The 19550-nt window shown below is 45.0% G+C and overlaps 1 protein-coding gene across 9 annotated transcripts in view; it reads left to right on the forward strand.

The window, feature by feature from the left end:
• The window catches only part of FRMD6 (FERM domain containing 6), a 225931-nt gene extending 207354 nt beyond the window's left edge, over window positions 1–18577 (forward strand). For 4 of the 9 annotated variants that reach the window (XM_057723863.1, XM_057723861.1, XM_057723865.1 and 1 more), the window contains 7 exons: window positions 2231–2296; window positions 3181–3249; window positions 5707–5881; window positions 10019–10354; window positions 11124–11255; window positions 14552–14643; window positions 16580–18576. In XM_057723863.1, coding sequence (XP_057579846.1) covers window positions 2231–2296; window positions 3181–3249; window positions 5707–5881; window positions 10019–10354; window positions 11124–11255; window positions 14552–14643; window positions 16580–16864 — 1155 coding nt within the window. In that variant the 3' untranslated portion in view covers window positions 16865–18576. The other 5 variants (XM_057723858.1, XM_057723860.1, XM_057723857.1 and 2 more) reach the window with 2 other exon arrangements.
• The last annotated feature ends 973 nt before the right edge of the window (window positions 18578–19550 follow it).

Below are 19550 nucleotides of genomic sequence, written 5' to 3' on the forward strand. Positions count from 1 at the left end.
AGGTTTACTGTGTCTTCTACACCTTCCTTGATACGGTTAGCATAACTAGACCACTCGAGACTAGACCATAGTTTGGATGTATTGCTGGGTGATTTTCCTGGCTGGTTCAAAAAAACTTAAAAAGAGAGCAAAGGGTTTGTTCTTCTCTTTCGTGCCCAAGAGATGCATTGTTCATGCGTTACCATCTCTGAAAGGCACGGAGGTCCACAAGATCTCTTCAGCTGAATTCCTAGAAGATTGAGTTCGTGACACCTCACTTTATATGAGAAAATGCAAATAAATGACGTTTCTGACAATAAGTGTGTATTTTAAAATGTATTAGCAGTACGAATGACGTGTCAGAGAGCGTGTGCTGTGGAATCAGATTATCAGTTAGAAACCCTGCATCTGCACTCGCTCTTGCTGGGGTCCTAGGCGACATTCGCGAAGTCCTGGGCGTCTGTGAGGGGGATGATCCCGCACTTAACACAGCTGGGGAAGGTTCAGCAAGATGCTGAGTCTGAAATAACCAGCTGGAGTGCCTGGCACACTAGTCAGTGCTCAGTAAATACTGCTTGCTTTTTATTTGCTAGGGAAGCTTTGGTATTTTAAAGAATTCCATGAAGAATCCTTTAGTGAAGTAGAAATCTCCAGTTCATCCTTTATATAAAAGTTCATCTTTCAATTTGCTTTAAGAGTGCTACTTTTACATGGCATAGAAAAATCACTCTGGTCTGCTTAAAACAAGGTAACTAAAACTGATGAACGGAATGAGGTGGGGAAATAGGTATTTTTTCCTTATGGGCAGAATTTTCATTCTGTAAAAAAATCAGGTGGCCACCATTAAAACTGCTTCGTCTAAGGCCTGCTTATAAAATGGAAACAGAAGACAGGAAACTTAAAACAAGAACAACAACACACACCAAAAAAACCTTCTGTGCCTCTTTCCCGGTAATCCAGACCTCGTACACACACAACCAGCATTTTCATGAGCACAGTCTTATTTCAGGAAGCAGTCAGAGCAGCCTTGAAAGGGAAATTGGTCTCAACTCACAGTGATGGATTGGTTTCTCCTGTTCAACCTGTACTGTATGTGCCTTTCTTGATGTGAAGAATATTAGTGAGGGAAGAAGCAGCCCCAGCAGTGAAAATAGGCTGTGGCCTCTCTTTACTGTGCTAGATTAGGGTGCATTTTCTAAAAATATTTCTTTCCATGATCATGCAGAAACTGGCGCTAAATGTAATAAAGGTCTGCGTGTCCTCGTTTATTGTTTTTATTGAGAAATGTAGTAATGCAAATATTTGACTTAGCAAGTTTATTTTCTGTTTTGAACTTTATACATTATATCCACTTGTTACAGATGGGTACTTACAAGATGTGGCCGAGCTCAGAATACATTCTTAATTGTACAATTTCTCTCCCATTTACTTGTAGTGTTTTTGTTTTTTGTTTTCCTTTTTTTTTTAGTTTATGGTTTAGCTGGTAGAATGTATATCATATTGGCAAGTGATAATTGAACTTCTTAGAAATAAGTATTTTTTTCCCCAGACGAACTGAATATAAAACTTTTATAGCTTTATTAGCTGTCTTCATGAGAGAGCATTAACTATTCAGGCTTACCTCTAATTTTGGTTTCAGAGTTGGGAGATTTAACCAGTTTTAAACACGTAAAGTCTGTTGTACCTCAGAACATAACTATGACATTGTATTCAAGATTCTAACATCTGAGGAAAGATTAAGCATAAGATCAAAGGTTAAAAAAATGATGTAGGGCTTCCTAGGTGGCGCAGTGGTTAAGAATCCGCCTGCCAATGCAGAGGTCATGGGTTCGATCCCAGCTCCAGGAAGATCCCACATGCCGCGGAGCAACTAAGCCCGTGTGCCACAAAAAAAAAAAAAAAAAAAAAAAAAAAAATGATGTAAAAGCAGCAAAATAGTCTCGCTTATTGGAGTTCTCAGTAACGCAAGTATTTAGAATATTGTCAGATATGAAAGTATATATAACATAGTAAAAACACTAAAACTTTGAAATCTCAGGGATTTAAAAAGTAGAAAATACCATTATTGATTTAATATGTGCCCATGATTTTCTTAAATCTTATAGAAAACAAGGGATGAAGAAAGCCAAGCAAAGTTATTTTAAGTCAAAACCTTTCTAATCCTGAAATATGTCTTTGGTTCATTTCTTTGGTGCTGAATTGTTCATTATAGAAGAAAAATAGACTTTTTCATACAATTTTATTCCTACAGGATAAAAGGGAGATTGAAGCTTCTCTGACCCTTGGGTTGACCATGCGGGGAATACAGATTTTTCAGGTTAGTTAATGAGAAGTAAGTGTCAATTGGTATCCACTGTGTCTTACTCGGACCGTGTGCCTGCCTGGTCCTGCGATAGGCTCACTGGTCCGTTTCCAGCCGTTGACTGGTCATTGCTTCCTGTTTGTCTAGCACGGCTGCAGGTGACGAGGGCTAGACGAAGCGGTCCCATCCTTGACACTAATACGTCCTCGAGAACAGAGAGCAGCAAACCAGATTGGCCAGCGTCCATCACTCGCAGAAAGATCATTAATATCCAGACATTTGTCTGTGTCATTAATTTTTAATATTCTTTTTCTTATCATCTGGTGCATCTGCAACTGTGGAAGGAAGAAATGACTTTTTAACACAGGGCCTGACCAGACGCTTTAACATCTGTTATACTTTCTGCTAAAACTTGTCCCTCGAGTAAATAGTCCCTGCCATCCTTTTGCAGGTGGGATGGTGTTCTCCTCCAGCCATCCGCCTGGGAAAGAAATGCCTCCCTCTGTGAGGCCCGGGAGGACATAAAGATGCCTTATCTATGATATAGGCAGAATATCCAGTTATGACAGTCTGCGTGCCTTATCTCGTCTCTTGAGTGCCTGAGTCTTCTGGACTTTTTATTTAAATTAAGGGATGGGCCAGAAGGGAAAAGATTGCCTTGAAAAGGCCTGTTAACAGTCACTCAGGAACCAAAAGCGACAGAACTGTGTGCCTCCTCTCTTAATTACTGTGTGCGTGTCTCCGGAGGGAGCTGGGGACCTCTTTCAGATTTTAATCACTGTATTTTAGTTTTCTGGGAAAGAAGTTAGAGCTATTTTAGAGTATCTGTCAGTTTCCTCAGTAACTCTATGTGCATTACTTATAAGAGTTGTAAGTAACTCTTGTAATTCTTTCCACAGAATTTAGATGAAGAGAAACAGTTACTTTATGATTTCCCTTGGACCAATGTTGGAAAGTTGGTGTTTGTGGTAAGTTTAAAATAACTAACTAAAATACTCAGTTGTTTGTTTTTGTGGACTTTTGTTTTTTGTTTTGTTTTGTTTTTTAAACAAAATATTGTTTCAGGCACAAAAGACATTTTCTCAGAATTGAAGATGGAAATAGTTGGCTTTCTTATATTCTTATGCATATGCTGTAATTGCCATTTTTCGGTAGTGAACCTAAAATCACAGAGTCTTATAGTAAAAGAAATTACTAATTTTAATTTGTGTGTCTGGTCCCCACTACTCTACCTAAAGCTACTCTAGTTGCGGAAGAAATGTAATGGGAGAAGTTCAAGATGAATTCATCCGACAGAAGTATTTTAAAAAACATACAGCAGAGGGATTAGAAAACAGAAAGCTGTAATCAAAGGGTAAATTACTCTTAGCATGGGGGTTGGCCAGTTCTTTTGGAAGTTAACTTCCCCTAAGCAGAGAATAAAGGGTGATATAAAAAGATGTTTCTATTAATATCTGTCTGTTGAAATTCATCATTATAAAGAAAGGACTACAATTCTTAACAGGAAAAATACGTTTATTTTTAGATTATTGAAAATGATACGTTTTCTTTTATTGAGCAAATGCTTGATTTTTCCCAGCTGTTTCACTGTTTTTCCAGCTGTATCCATTTCGGGGGAGGGTTCAAAGAATTACAGTTTAATTATTTCTAGTGGTCATTAAAATTCATAGTTTCGCTTTGTTCATAAATTATTAGAAAACATACACAAAGAAAGGAGGAAGATAAGGGTTAGGACGCGTGTGCGTCTCTCCATCAGGAAGGTGGCCTATATACATCAAGGGCTGTATTGCCACATAGCACATAGGCACCGACTCCACACTGCCCTGGGAGTTAAAAGACCTGTTTTCGACTTTACACGACTTTAATTACTCGGGCACAGTGCAGTCTGACTTCACTCATACATTCAGTGGGGCTGACCTGCCTCCTCCTCACTGGCGCGCTCACTCGGGCTCTTGTGGAAGGAGTAGAGCTGCGTGTAAACGTGCATCTCAGCACCCCAGGTCCCCCTCATGTCCCCAGTTGAGTAGTCATGAAACGCACGTCTAGAAACTGAATTTCTTGAGGCTGCCCCGGTGGCTCCTGCATCTACTTGTGCATCCCCCTCAGCTGAGGAGCTTGCCTAGACGTCTGGGCCTCATCCTCCTCGCCCAGGAGACGTTCGACTCCGTAGGTCTGGGTCAGAGACCGGGAATCCGTTTTAGCAAACATCCCGTGCTGCTGCCTGCAGCCAGCCCTGCCCTGCCGAGTTGTGTGATCTTGGGCAGATCACTTCACATCTCTGTGCCTTGGTTCCTTCGTTCCAAAATGGGGATCATTGACCCCCCCACCATCGCCTTGTGAGGTTTACGTGAGTTAACACGAGCTTAGTGCTGAGTAGATGTGGGTTGTAAGCATTCTGGCATTCAGACCCGGTGGTGGTTCCTTTTAAAATGGAAACCCGAGGTAAGAAATTCCATCCCCGTCTGAGTTACACAAACTCGTGTTGCTTTGGGCTGACTTCAAGTGTGTCGTCAAGACACGTCTCCCTCTTCGCTTTCCCTGTCGTCTCCGGCTGAGAGTCAGCGTGTCTGGAATGCTCCTTTCTGTAGTCCTGCTGCCCTGCTCGCTGTCAGGAGAGTAAAAGGAACTCATAGCCTTCTGTAACTGAAAGGAACTTCCCCAGACCCTCACCCTCAGCTTAGAACTCTGTGTTCACGATCCCAAACCTGATGAGTGAGATTCCCTTACGGACCGAGAGATAGGTGCACTGTTTCCATCTCTTCTCTCTCCTTCCTGTCTCATCCCTCCAGCTGTCCCTCTGGCTTCCAGCTCCCTCTTTCGTCCACCTAGAGAGGTTTTCATTTTCCCCAAACCCTAAGCAGATATCCTTTATTGTCCGCTATCATAACTCCTTGTTTATTTCCATCCCAGAACTTATCATAGGCTGTAAATATTGTGTGTGTGTGTTTAACATCTCTCCCACCAGAGGGTAGTGACACGAGGGGAGGGACCTTGCCTCGTGTGCTGCTCCTTTCTCAGGGCCTAGCAGAGTGTTCGGTGCACTGTAAGTGTTCAACCAATATTTGAATGCATTCCCCTTCTGGAAAGTGTTGTCTTGTGTCCTGAGCTAGGGTGTTGGGATTACATTTGAGTATGCGTTCGTGCCGGGCCCTTCTCTTCTCCACTATGTCGATGGCCTGGCCAGTCAGAGAAACCAAAGTTGGAAGCAGAAGACCCTGGCTAGGCGCCTCTCTGCATCTCTGGTGGTCCTCTGTCCTGTGGCATTTTTGAAAGGGAAAACGGTGATCTGTCCCTCAGGGAAGTTTGGATGGAGCTTTACACATCTGTTTCTGAGCCTGTAGCTTTCCTTACTAACCAGAAAAGGAAGGGGACCTCGGCCCGTCGGGACGTCCCTTCCGGGTCTGAGCCGTGCCTTCCCTCCGCAGGGGAAGAAGTTTGAGATCTTGCCGGACGGCTTGCCCTCGGCCAGGAAGCTCACCTACTACACGGGCTGCCCCTCGCGCTCCAGGCACCTCCTGCAGCTCCTGAGCAGCAGCCACCGCCTCTACATGAACCTGCAGCCTGTCCTGCGCCACGTCCGGAGGCTGGAGGAGAGCGAAGGTGCCGCCGGGCCCCGGGCGGGGGCGGGCGAGGGTGCCGCGGGGCCCCGGGTGGGGAGCAGGTGGGGCTCTGCCCCCGGCGCCCCCTGCCCGGCGGCTGCCGAGAACTGGGCGGTTCGCAGTGTCCCCATCTCAGCGCTGCCCCGGAAGGCCCGCTTCCCGCGGTGCTCATCCGTGTGCCCGAGATGATCCACGCTCTTTGGCTACCCCAGAAAACCCTCTCTCCAAAGTCTCCCCACACTTGGCTTGAAAATCCTTGCAGAAGGCCATCGCGTGAAGGTGCAGGCCAAGGTTTATCTGCCTATCCACTTTTATCTGCATCTCAGAGCTTTGTTTACACGCTGGTCCAGCCGGGTGCTGTTATCCACAGGCTATCTGGAATTCCTTCCAGGGCGATTATTCCTTGGGTTAGAGGGACAATAAAGGTGGGTCACAGAATGTCTCCAGCCTCTTGTTGACTCGTGGGAGGCCCCACGTCTGGCTCAGCAAGAAAGACAAACAAAGGAAAGAAAAGTTTACAGTTGAGGATCTTGTCAGCCAGTCCTGTGGGGGCTTTGCGGAGACACAGAGTAGAGCAGTGCATTGGGGGCTTCCGCGTTCTGTTCCCTGAACAGGGGCCGAGTCGTGGTGAACAGAGGAAGACAGGGATGGGGGCTTCTAGCTGCAGGTATCACATGGACGGCGTTAACCTGATGGTTAGCTCTTTATCTCCTGTCGTGACTCCATTCAGCACACTCCAGCTTCTAATCCCCCAAATGCTGCTCCGCATATTTGGTTTTTTAATGTCTTCTGTTTTCTTGCACGCTCATGTTGTCGTCGTTCTTGGTAATTCTGTTAGATTTGATTTGGGGTCTTTGCGTGAACGTTAGATGCAGGTTCATATCCTAGGTCCACGTCAGAAGCAAATTTTCACCTCTCAGACCTCACTTTTCCTGCAGAGACGAGACGAGACGAGTACCTGTCCTCTCTCAGCAAACAGAAGACTTTACAGAGGTTTGCATCTGATTGCTTTCTCTCGAAAGCTGTCTCTCAATCTAAACGAGACCCAGTTTGGAGATGCCCTTGTAATTTAAGTGATGATTGGAACGTGAATCGTTTTCTGCTGCCCACCACCAAGCTGCATCTGTCTTCGGAGAGAGTTGTCCTCACTGTCAGGCGTATTGGCTGCCCCTGCTGCCAGACTGCCAGTTCTTCCACACAGTGACTCATCAGTATAACAAATGCATGTCCCTCTCTGCCGTTGACATGAAGATTAGGAATTTAAGTGGGACAGACGCGCCACGGAGGCTTGTGAGAAGAGGTGACTCAGGTGCAGAGCCCATCATTTGCCAAGTTGGCTTCGTTCCTAGATGGCCAGCTTGGGAACATCATTTATCCAGCAGTTCTCTGCCAGCAGCATTTTAGTAAAATGTTTAGGTGACCTTAACAGGAGCCCCGTAGATCCTGAAAGAATTAATGAACTTCCCCTATAGGTTCTAGAGCAGAATGACAAAGAATGATGAGTTCTTAAGAGGGAGGGCTTTGTTATCAAGCGTAGTGCCTAGTGCATTTGAGGGCTTGTGTGAGCAGGGCCAACGAGGGAATGATAAAGGTGCAGATTGGATCTTTTACTTGGATGCGTGTAGATAGGTTTTGTGGGGATGGCTTTTCTTTTTTTTCTTCCGTATCTTTAGTTTGCTCTGCTTAGAAATCCCTCCCGATCTGAAGAAAACCTGAAACTAAGTTTCTTTGGACTAACCTTGGCCTAAATCCAGTTATCTCACCCACAAGTAAGGACTCCGTCATTTTAAACCAAAAAAAAGCTGTTAACATTAGCCAAAATCACAGCATGAAAAGAATCTTTATTTTTCTTAATTAAATTTCATCTGGAGTCGCCTTGTCTGAAACATTATTTTTGCATTTTTATGGTGAAAATGATCCCAGGAATCCTATGGTATTTAAAAAATGCTTTCTGTCATTAAACATTTTCTTCAGCTCAGCTTTATTCAATAGCTAGGGCTTATTCTTAGGCCGTATGTCAAGAGGACACATTGACTGCATCATGTTCCACAATAACGTGTGAAAATGGTGGTGGTCTGTGGACTTTCACAACAGAGGGCACAAACAGAACACGGACACACTGATTATTTGCAGTATCGACACCAGTGATTACCAGGGTGAGAGGTTACATTTTGCATCTCTTAGAATAAATTTCAGAATTACTTCAACACTTCCCTCATTCTGTAACCAAGTGGTGCAAAGCTTCTTAAATGTTTGCAGAGGCTCTAAGAGATAAAGCAGGAACAGAAGCCAGCACATGGAACAGCAAGGCTGCGCTGACACGTTGACAGGAAGTAGCTTGTGCTGGGCTCCTAGGAAACAAGCTGGCGACGTGCTGGTCTTCTAGTGACTGTGCTTACGCGTAGAGAATAATGGCAGGTGACTCCAAATCTGTCAGAAACTTGGGAGTAGAAGAGCTGTTTGTAAAGGCAGAGAAAAGCTTTTAAATTATTTTCTATAATTCTCGATTGTTCTTAGAATGAGAACATTCCGTAGGACTTTTTTTTTTTTTTTTTTTTTTTACTTTTTCTTCACTTTCTACCCTTCCAAGGGGCTGCACGGCTCTTGTATTGAAACTACAGTGAATAGCGTGTATGAGAACTTTGCAGACCTCTTTAGCTGTGCATCTTCATCTCGACTCCTGTTGCCTTCAGAGAACAGGACTCATCAGCACCAGTCTGGCCCTAACAAGATGGGCTGTAGGTGGATGTACTTTTGTTGCAGTCATGTGTGTGTTAGGCCCTGGTGTCCAGTTCCTGTCCGTCTCTGTGTGGCTACACACGCTCACCTTTGTGTTTCAGCTCGATTCCTTAGAATGTATATGAAAGGGCTGAAGCCCGGAAATGTACACACAACCTCCTCCAAGTGTTTTTTCCACTTTGCATCCTGGAATGCGAATCTTCTCCTTCTGCTGATGTTCATTGCCTCTCTGGGGAGCTGTGGTGATTATACTTCCCGGCCGGATTCAGACAATCAAGAGTGCACGTATTTTTACTTAACCAAGAGACAAGGCAATTAAATCCCATTAGCAGGCCCTTGAGAACCTAGTCAGTCTAGTAGTTAGCAGTCTCTGAGATAATATCCATTTCACACTCCCCAAATGCACTCTCTGTTTTTAACATGGTTCTAATGTGTTATTTCTCACTACTATTAAAAATACAAGGCAGGTAAACTATTTCTTTGTTTTAAATTTCTGAGCGGAAGCACAGAAATATTAAGTTTGTATCCGTTGCACACCTGTAGCTCAGTTGTAACTTTGAGCCTTTGTGTAAGGGTTAGTTCAGCATTTGATAAAAGGGACTTTCCAACATTGTGTCTTTGACTACGTTACAGAGCTACACCGACATGCTAAATCAAAGGACAGTTTTATCAGTCAGGGGCTCATGGGTATAAATCGTCAAACCAGTAGCGATTACTGCGTGTTCTCAATAGATGGTAAAGCCCCACCAATTCAGCCTCAGTGGAGAAAAGCAGTCTTTATCTGTGGAAATCTAAATTCTAGAATGAAAAAAATTCTCAGAAGAATAGTTTTCTTTTAAATCATCTTCAACAGTTAGAGCTAAGCTAACAGTGGACCAAACTGAACAGACGAACAAATCAAACGAAAAGCAATTAGTATATTTATTAAACCGTTTCTATAGCAGTGCTTCTGAAATTGTCTGCGGGGAAGGACCAGATTTTTAAAAACTTCTAATCCACTGTGGACTGATACTTTTGCCAAGTTCGAAATCACATTAGTGGATGTCCTGGCAATGTCAGATCCCTCTAAAAGTTTCTAAATGTTTATTCCCAATTCCTAAACTTACGCCACTGTGAACCAGTAACAGTTTGCAGACAAGAAGTGATCTGCCCTCTTACACGTTGAGTAGCATTCTTCCATGGGGTTTGAAGCTTTAAAACTCAGCTCTGGTTGTACCGGTTTTTATTCATTTTGCAGTCTTCTTAAATTGAGCTCCTATGAGAATTGTCAGCGCATTCCAACCGCTTACTTCTGACTGTAAAACTGTACTTGTTCTTGGCCCAGTGGCTGCCCCGAGCCGAGCAGCCGCTCCTCCTGTCTGGGTTGAATGTCGTGACGAGCTGTGTTCCTCACACGCAGAGAAGAAGCAGTACCGGGAATCGTACATCAGCGACAACCTGGACCTGGACATGGACCAGCTGGAGAAGCGGTCCCGGGCCAGCGGGAGCAGCGCGGGCAGCGGGAAGCACAAGCGCCTGTCCCGGCACTCCACAGCCAGCCACGGCAGCTCCCACACCTCGGGCATCGAGGCCGACACCAAGGCCCGGGACGTGGGCCCCGAGGACGCCTGCCCCGGCAGCGCCGTGCACCGCAAGCTGAAGACCTGCAGTTCCACGACCAGCCACGGCAGCTCCCACACCTCCGGGGTGGAGAGCGGGGGCAAGGACCGCCTGGAGGAGGATTCGCAGGACGATGGTAACCCGCCCCCCGGGCCCCCAGACCTAACCGTGCGGACCCGCCGTCAGGGACTCTCTGCGTTTTCTCTCCAAGGTTTTTTCCACTAGTGGTTCTGTAGAATGAATATGGTTCTGTAGAATAGAATAGACAGGAAAGAAATAGACAGGAAAGAAACACAGTGTTTGGTGGTTTACCTCTGTAAAGGAGATGAGACCTGTCGCCTGTATCAGCCAAACTTAGCATCTGTGTGCATCTTTCTTTATTATTTTCCTGTCTCAGATAATTGCTATAGCATTGAGGTTGGGGGAAAAGATACACTGACTCCATTCAGGAGGACGCAGAGCGTATGCGTGCTTACCGTAGGATTCACGCGGATCTCAAATCGAGTTGCTAAGTGCTGCGAGAGAAGGCAGGTGTGGAAGGTGCGCCTCGTGAACTGCTCATTGTGTCTGTCAGCGGTCGCTTTGGCGTGAGGCAAGTGACCCGTCCGTCCACAGTGGCCCTTTGTCCTCACAGCATGCTAGTAGAGCTTTTCTTTTTTCTTAAAGAGAAGAAATAATTGACAGTCAAACAGTGGCATTAGCAGACGTGCAGATAACACAGCAGTCCTGTGGAAAAGAGAAGCAGCAGCTGGTTGAGAATTGCTGCTAGAGTTTCCTATTGTGGAGTCTCATTAGCAAATTTATTTTTAAAGATGAACAATGACATCTCCTCCCTCAAGGTGTGGCTGTGAATTACAGTGGCCATTTCCCCTTATGTCACTAAATGTCTCTTCCTTCTCTGTCAGAGATAGAGATGCTGGTGGATGACCCCAGGGACCTGGAGAGGATGAATGAAGAGTCCCTGGAAGTCAGCCCAGACATGTGCATCTACATCACGGAGGACATGCTTCTGTCCCGGAAGCTGAACGGACACTCTGGTGAGCTGCCGCGGGAGGGGCCTCTCCTTAGCCGGGGGGTGTCCTGGACTCAGAGGCAGGTGCCCCAGAAAATAGAAGGTGGGCTGGAGGCTCTCGACCAGAGATAGGGCCGTCACTGTGGTAAACTGCAGGATGGAGTGCCTTCTGTGGAGGAAAGGGAAAGAGAAGCGGGAGAAGTACTCAGGATGGAATTAGCATCTTCTCCCTCATGCTTTGAACAAAATTGTATAACAGGGTTTTATTTATTTATTTGCTATTTTAAATGATCATCAGAGAATTATATAATACATCTGGAAAGGGCTTGGAGACCCTTCAGACTGGCCTCCTCTTTTCTATAGATGAGAAAACCCGTAGATTAGAGAGGACAGATGCTATGTGGCTAGAAACAGAAGTCAGGTCTCCAGGTTTGTTTTGTTCTGTTTTGTTTTGTTTTCCCCTGCTATATCATATGGGGTATAGGAGTCTAGAGCAAAGAGTGTCAAAAAAAAGTGGCGTAAAAAGACTCTTAGATTCCATATTTGATGAATTCTTCTAGAAACCATGTATTCACCATAAACCGATTATAGAGTTATAGATTATATAATACATATTTCTCTCAAATGAAAGGTGGCACCTTAAAAAAAAAAGCAGCAGTATAGGTTTTGTTTTTAAACCTCAGACTTCTAACTGCTTTCGTCACGTGTCATGAATGAGCCTCTGTTCTTTAGAGAAATGTGCCTTAGGAGCCAGCCGTGTCAAAACGACCGCGGGGCTCATTGCTCTGCCACTGAAAGCGCTGGTTGAGTGAAAGACCCTGCTTCCACTGGGGTGCCCTGTCATTGCCCTGTGGAGACCCACCGCCTCTGGTTGTGGGGCTCTGCCGCGTGGCAGGGGCAGGCACTCAGGTGAATAACCTAGCACGCACAGTCCCCGTCATGCTGGCGGTGCTCTGCGAGAGCAGGAGGGGCCTGTTATTGCAGGCTCCGTTGGCTAACCTCGGGGACCGCGGCCTTCTCGCGCTCGGCCAGGAGCAGGCGTGCCCCTGGCTTGCCGAGAATCACCGTGAGGCTAGCCGAGGCTCAGCGGGCTGGCCGCTCTAGTCGCGCTCCCACTTCTGACACTAGACTTGGCTCCCTTTTTGTCCGTTTTATGTATTATGTTGAATTTTTTCCTTGCAAATATATTTCCATATATTAAATATATACACACACTTCTGTGCACATGACAGCTGCGCGGAGAGCATGCTGCCACTCACGGTGTGTGTGAGCGTATGTGAAGAAGATGGTCTAAAACAGCGTGCCCCAACGTTGGTGCCTCTGGGAAGGGGAGACAAGGGAAGCCGACTTTCACTTTCTGTTGTTATATTTCTGCTTAATCTTTATAAGATTAAGTTTGTCATTTTAAATACAAATAAAATTTAAATAAATAGGATGGCTATTTAAAAAATGTATATGCCAAAAATGTGTACTGAAGTGTTACTTATAATAGCAAAGAGAAAAAAGAACCTAAATGTTTACCCGTGAGTAAAGTCATATTCTATTCATAAAAGTGGAAAATTATGTAACCATTAAATAATGAGACTTTCAAAGGTAAGAAAAACAGTACAAATTGTTTAAATAGCATGATCTCAAATTATAAAAGTGTGTATATGTGTGTGACCAGAATATACATAAAAGTATGAATAGCCTATTCTCTGGATGATGGGGTTACGGATGGTGTTATTTTCTTCCCTGCATCATCCTAGTTTCCCAAAATTTCTACCATTTGAGCCCTTAAACATTGTGTTAGACACACGGAGCCCAGATGGAGCAGTGACGCAGTGCACTGCTCTGTCCTTCCTTCTTGTGGAGGTTTGGCAGGGGTCCGTCCGTGTTCTGAGCACCAGGCTTGATGCGGAGTTTTCTCGTGCTGGTTCTGGGTTTTGGAGCAGATTATTTACAGGCAGGAAAGGGCAGGTGTGCAAGGAAATCCAAAAAGAACCATACCGAGTGCCAGCCAGAGCTCTGCTCCACGTCTCCTTCCTATGAAGATTTGTTCAAAAGTTTAAGGCTTTTTGGAAGATAAGGAGATTTCTAGAGAAGGAGCTTCTACTCAGGCAGTTTGTACCAACCCCCAAAACAGCAGTGCCATCTGAGAATAATTTAAACTGTCTACATGTAAACCAAGAATGTACATATATCATTTTTTAATTGAACTAATCATCAAACACTTAGTACATGCTAGACACTGAATTATGAGACCCTTCTAAAGAGATAAAGTCATTTTGTAGGTTACTAGCAGTGGCTGAGTGAAAAATCACAGCACTTACTCAAGGTTCTTTTTCTGTCGGGTGGGAATGTCCTTAAGCCATTCAGCCTCGAGTCAGGGGCTTGACCTACTCACTTGCTCCATCCATTTGCAAGGAAAATGTGAGTGGTCTTCACTTACATCCGCAGTTCTCGTTGACAGTTGTACATCATGACGTAGTTTTCCTGGGGCTTCGTTCCCATGCCACGGTCACTCAGGGACGTGTCCGCCCGGGATTTCTGCCTCTGAGTTACCAGGTTCCGCGAGCCGTGGGGGGACGAGGGGCCCTGTTGATGTCAGCCTCCAGAACTGAGTCCTCACCATGGCCTCCTGGTGTCGTACCAGCGGGCTCTGCTGGAGGAGACCTGTGCCATGTGTTCCCAGCAGCCAGGAGGCGCCTCCGGCACGTGGTGCATCCCGTGTGCTGGCCCGGACCCAGCCCTTCGCGGGCGTTAGCTCTGTAGTCAGAGGGGTGCTGAGCTCAGCCCTGTCTGTAAGAGGAGCCAGCACAAGGACACACGGATGCTGGCCGGGACACACAGCTCCTCACGTGCCTGGACCCGGTTCCCAGCCGGGTGGGGGTGACTCCGGACGCCAGAGCCCTGTGCTGCCCTGCTGCTCGTCTAAGCAGATGCGAACCCAGAGGCTGCATCGCTGTACAGGGAGGCTGAGGTCAGCGTCCGTGTTGTGCGGAAAGTGGGGGAGCTTCGGGAGAGACAGTAGAGAGCCTGCACCCTCAGCCTCTGTTTTTATTCCAACTGCATCATAAAAAGCTTAACTAAAAGTTTACTTTAGAAAATGCAGTTTCTCTCCTCTGTCCTGTGCTCTGACCCTCACATGTCTCCCCGTTCCCTCTTCACCGCAGCACGAGGGGGCATGGGATCCACCTGGTCACCTGCCACCAAAGGGCCACAGGGAGATGTGTGGTTAACCTTTGCCCGTTCGTTCTTGGGAGGAGGGTGTGTCTGACGTATGGCGAGAGGGGTGAATAATTTGACGTCTTCGTTGGTTTTTCCTGTGTCTTACTTTAGGGTTGATTGTGAAAGAAATTGGTTCTTCCACCTCCAGCTCCTCAGAGACGGTGGTCAAACTTCGTGGCCAGAGTACTGATTCTCTTCCACAGGTATGGAAGGAATTGAAAACTTTACATCAGCAGCTAAGTTATAGAAACATTTAAATAGGAACTTACATGTATAATTATATAAATGAGCTGAAATGTAAAACCTTAAGGAAATGATTCTTCGCTTTAGTCTGAATTTATTTGCCAATTCTGTTTGTCTTTGAGTTGGGTTTTTATTTGGATAAGCGTTGTACTTTGTTTCATATTTTATGTGGGTGGGAAACCTCTAGTCTTCAGGCTTCAGATTAACTTGGGGGGGTGGGTGTTGATCTCAGCAACTGGGAGAGTAATTTTCTTGTTGGGTGTGTTGTGGCAGAAATGTTTCCACACTCTAATTATTCCATTCAAATTGAATTTTCAAACTGTGCTAAGCTAGAGCATTTGATAACCCGTGATCACTGGTTAGACTGTTAAACTCTCAGAAGCTATAGATAAATTAAAATACTCTGAAACGCACTGTTGCAGCATTTAAATATAATCTACAGCTGATACTCACCTGTCTTCTGAGCACTCTCCTCTCTCCTTACCCGCTCTCTATGTCTCTCTTGTTTTTTTCCTTCTCTGTGTGTTCCTCTTTTCTTTGTTTCTCTTGCATTCTGGCAATCTTTGCCTCCTACATTTTTCTTTCTTCCCTTTTTTCTCATTAGTCCTTTTTTAAACTTTCCATTGAAGAAGTAGCCATAATGTGAACGTGACATTTTATTAAATATTCTTCTGGGAACGCCAGTGAGTGGCATTTACTGCAGTGCAGGTAGCGTGATGGTTAGGAGTCCAAGGTCCAGGGTCAGGCTGGCTGGGCTTGCGCCCCTGCGTTCGCCCTTACTGTACGTGAACATTTGCGGGGCCCAGCTCAGGCTCAGATCCCACACCTTTGAGATGGGGAGAATATTCGTGTGCCGGCCTTAATGCTTTGTGGTGATGACCTGACGAATTCCATGTGCAATTTTGGTGGAGCCTTGGAAGACGTCAGTACAAGAACCTTCATCTTCGGGGGCTCTCAGACGTGACCCTTCCAAGTAAAATGTTGTTGAGCTCAAACTCTGTTCTCTCCGCCTGGTACTTTTGCCTCCAGCAAAAGAAGGCTGGCCTTTGAGATTTGAGCAGCAAAAGTAGATTAGAACTGTAAGGTCTTATTTCCGTAAGTAACCCATGAAGGATCTTCTATTCCTGTAATTATCGGGACCACTTTTTAGCCTGCTTACATGTTCAGCCAGTGCCAGCTCTTGGGATACTGAGTGCCAGAAGCCTGCTGCCTGCTGGGGGGCGCGTGCGGCAGAGCGGACCCCTTGCCGCGTTCAGGGGTCGCGTCTTCCTCCTGGAGCTGCCTCCCAGCACCTTCTGTACCAAGAGCACCTCATGTTGGCTTTCTACCCAAGAATTCTGGCTTTTTAAAAAACCGTTTTTTAAACTGTTTCTTGAGTCATAATTGGTTTGTTTTCCCATTTCTTATTAAAAGAATAACAGCCCTCGGCATAAGAGGGTTGCCATGCTAAAGGGCCACATCCTCGTGGAAAAACCAAAACACCGTGTCTTTACCTCTGCAGTCTGATTGTAGGGTAACTGCTTGGTTTCTGAGATGCTGGAGACAGTTGGATTCGTGTTGCCTTGACTTCTTTGTGCCTTGGGTTATTTGTCTGTAGCGTGGGGAGGATAATAGCGCCTGCCTCACGGCACTGAGGAGAGATTACGTGAGTTCTGTGGCCCAGGACCTACAAGGGCTCAGTAGGTCTTAGCTGCTGTTGGTGCTGATGGTGGTAGTGGCGTTTTCCCCAGAGGACCTCAGGGCCCAGAAACCACAGATGGGAAACCACTTTCTAACATATAAGGATTCCTTAACCTTTCATGATTTTGCAGCTTCTCTCTGTACAGGGCACATAGGGCCCAACTTTCACTTCAGTCTGTACTCTTAAAGTTGTTTCAACCTTCCCTTGTCTTGTAGACGATATGTCGAAAACCAAAGACCTCCACCGACCGACATAGCTTGAGCCTCGATGACATCAGACTGTATCAGAAAGACGTCTTGCGCATCGCGGGGCTGTGTCAGGACACTGCTCAGAGCTACACCTTCGGGTGCGGCCACGAACTGGATGAGGAAGGCCTCTACTGTAGCCGCTGCTTGGCCCAGCAGTGCGTCACCGTCCAAGATGCTTTTCCAGTCAAAAGAACGAGCAAGTACTTTTCTCTGGATCTCACCCACGATGAAGTTCCAGAGTTTGTTGTGTAAAGGACGTCTGCGTGCAGCTGCACGGACAGCCTGCTGTTTGCTGGAGGCTGTGAAAGCCATGGGTTCTTTCTGTACCTGTTACTTGTGCCATACGTTCTTTGCCCCAGACGTAGCTCGCTCTTTATAATATTTGTGATGGAAATGAAAGCTGTGGGACAGTTTGCACTTTAAGTATCACACAGAAGGACTGCAGAGACTACCGCAAGACAAGTGCCCAGAAGTTCCCTGATCCTTTGGAAGGAAATGTGCTTTACTGGTTACCAAGCCTTCAGAATACCAAACTGTGGTGTGTTTGTTCGTTGTTTTGTTTTCCAGTTAAGTTAGGTGTAACGACTTTTTTTTTTTAATCACGTGAAAGATATCGTTGGGTTTCTTTGTTTGCTTGTACTTTTTTTTTTTTTTTTTTAACCAATCCCTCACGAAATGCCGGTGGTTGGAGGGAGGAGAGAGAGAAGAGGCTGTCGTCTTCTGACAGAGAGATGGTTGCCTGTTCGCAGCCATTGCCACCCCAGTGGGGCTGTCCCAAAGCGAACAGGAATGAAGCGGTCAAAATCACGTGGTTCTAGCGCGCCAGAGACGCACCCATCGCAGGTGCAGCCCAGGGCCAAGAAGACGTGAATCAAGCAGCGACCGGAAGGCCGTGCGTGCTGTGATGGCCTGGGACGCCTCCACACCTGCTCCGTGCCACGCCACCCTCGTGCGCTTCCGGAAAGCTCTAGGACTCAGCCGAGTCCCTTGTCCAAGTAATGGGTCCATCGTGTTCATGCCGCGACGAATTTTGTGGAGTGTTCAAAACCAGTTTCTGTTCAAACTGTGGAAATGTCTTAGAATGTACTTGGTGTTTTGTTTTGTTTTTTAAATCAAGAGCAAATTATGGTAATGCTGGTTTCTGCTTAACCAAAATACCCTAACTATACGTATATGTTATACATATGTAAATCCACGAGACCGCGTGTGTTTATATGTATTTTGAAGCTTCCTGACGTTTCATTTTGGCTCCCGTGACTGTATCGCACACGTGGTCTTTCTTGTGTGGGACGGGGGGGCGCATGTCGTGGGATGAGTGACGCCTACAGACAATCAGCTGATAGACACAGAGTGAAGAACGACTGTTTTCTCACGTGTCTTTTGCCATCGTTCTCAACCCTGGTTGCATCAGAATTCTCTGGGGAGCTTTAAAAAAATAACAGTCTGGGTCCCACCTTGGCTGAGTTAAATCAGGCTCTCGCAGTGAGACTCGGGTGGAATTGCCTTTTCTTTTAAAGTTTCCAGATGGAGCTAGTATGTACCAGGATTGAAAACCACCGATCCAGAGGATGTCTTTTTCATTAATTTTGAAGTATACAGAAAATGTTAGTGTTTGAGAAGGGGCCATTTTTAAGACAGTTACTGCCTCTGCTGTTAGGATATGTAATGAAACCAAGCCAGGAGAGTGAACCTCATAACCTTTAGATGTACAGTGTCAGTGTTGCTCACACTTCAGGAAAGTACTTTAGCACAGTGTCTTTCTATGAGATGTTTTTAATGATTTCATATTTTACAACATTTGTTTACCATATTTTGATACACCATTTTTTCTATCTACCAGCTTTTATTAAAAAAAAACTATATTATTTTCTAAAGAAACAGTCATATTTTTATACAAAATTAAGTTTTCAGGTAACAAAGAAATAGACTTAGGGTACAGCAGAACCTGCAGTGTTCCCCACGGATGGGAGTCAGTATTATAAACACATGGAGAACGTGAACAGGCTCCACCTGTATCGCCCCTCACGTGTCCTGCCACGGATGTGACAGGGCAGTGTGTATACACAAGCCTGGCCAAATTGGTTTAACTTGACACTTTAAAAGGAAAAAACTTCTGTAGAGTTCTGTAGTCATGAAATCATTTTGCTTTTATCAAATGTTTGAAAGAACCAAAGTTTCAGATATCAGAATGTATAAAAGTATCTCAGTCTTTGTATGAAAGGATGAAAGGATGAAAGGATCATCTAATGACTGTTTTACTTACAAGTCATTAAATAATCCACCATTTCTTATAGATGCTTAAGAGATACATCCTGATGAAGTCTGACTCTAAAGAGCCCAGATCATAATGTGGTGCATTTCCTTAGCGCTTAGTGTTTCTTATTTAAACATAAAAAAAAAAACCATATTTAAGTACATAGTACTTTATGCTTTATTTTCTCTCTGCTTCACACGGAATCAGGTCTTCAGGGTTTTCCCAGCATTGTTGGTGGTTTTGCACACCCTCTTTCTAATTGGATTTATGAATAGTCTCGTGGGTTTTCAAAAATGAGACATGCTAAGGACATTTTTGCTTTTTGATCCACTCTTTGCAGCAGAATTATATGTATGTGTATATGAAAATCCATTTTGAATATCTACATTTTTGTATTTGGAAGTCGTTTTAAAAAATAAAAAAGGAAAAGAAAAGTATAAAGCTGTTATTTATTCAGCATTTGTTAATATCCATTGCTAGTCAGTCTGCCAGTTTGGTATATATTGCCTCTACACATCTACATTTGTATTTACAGCAATGAACTTTACATCTACATAAACTGTAAATAATCCTTTCTGTGAAAGGATCATCATATCAAGATGATACCAGAAGTATGTAAAAAAAAAAAAACTGCATTATTTTGTAATTATTCTTATAGGGATTTCATGGTAAGATTAGCAGTCA

This window comes from Hippopotamus amphibius, chromosome 2 (genome assembly GCF_030028045.1).
Source record: "Hippopotamus amphibius kiboko isolate mHipAmp2 chromosome 2, mHipAmp2.hap2, whole genome shotgun sequence".
Lineage (NCBI taxonomy): Eukaryota > Metazoa > Chordata > Mammalia > Artiodactyla > Hippopotamidae > Hippopotamus > Hippopotamus amphibius.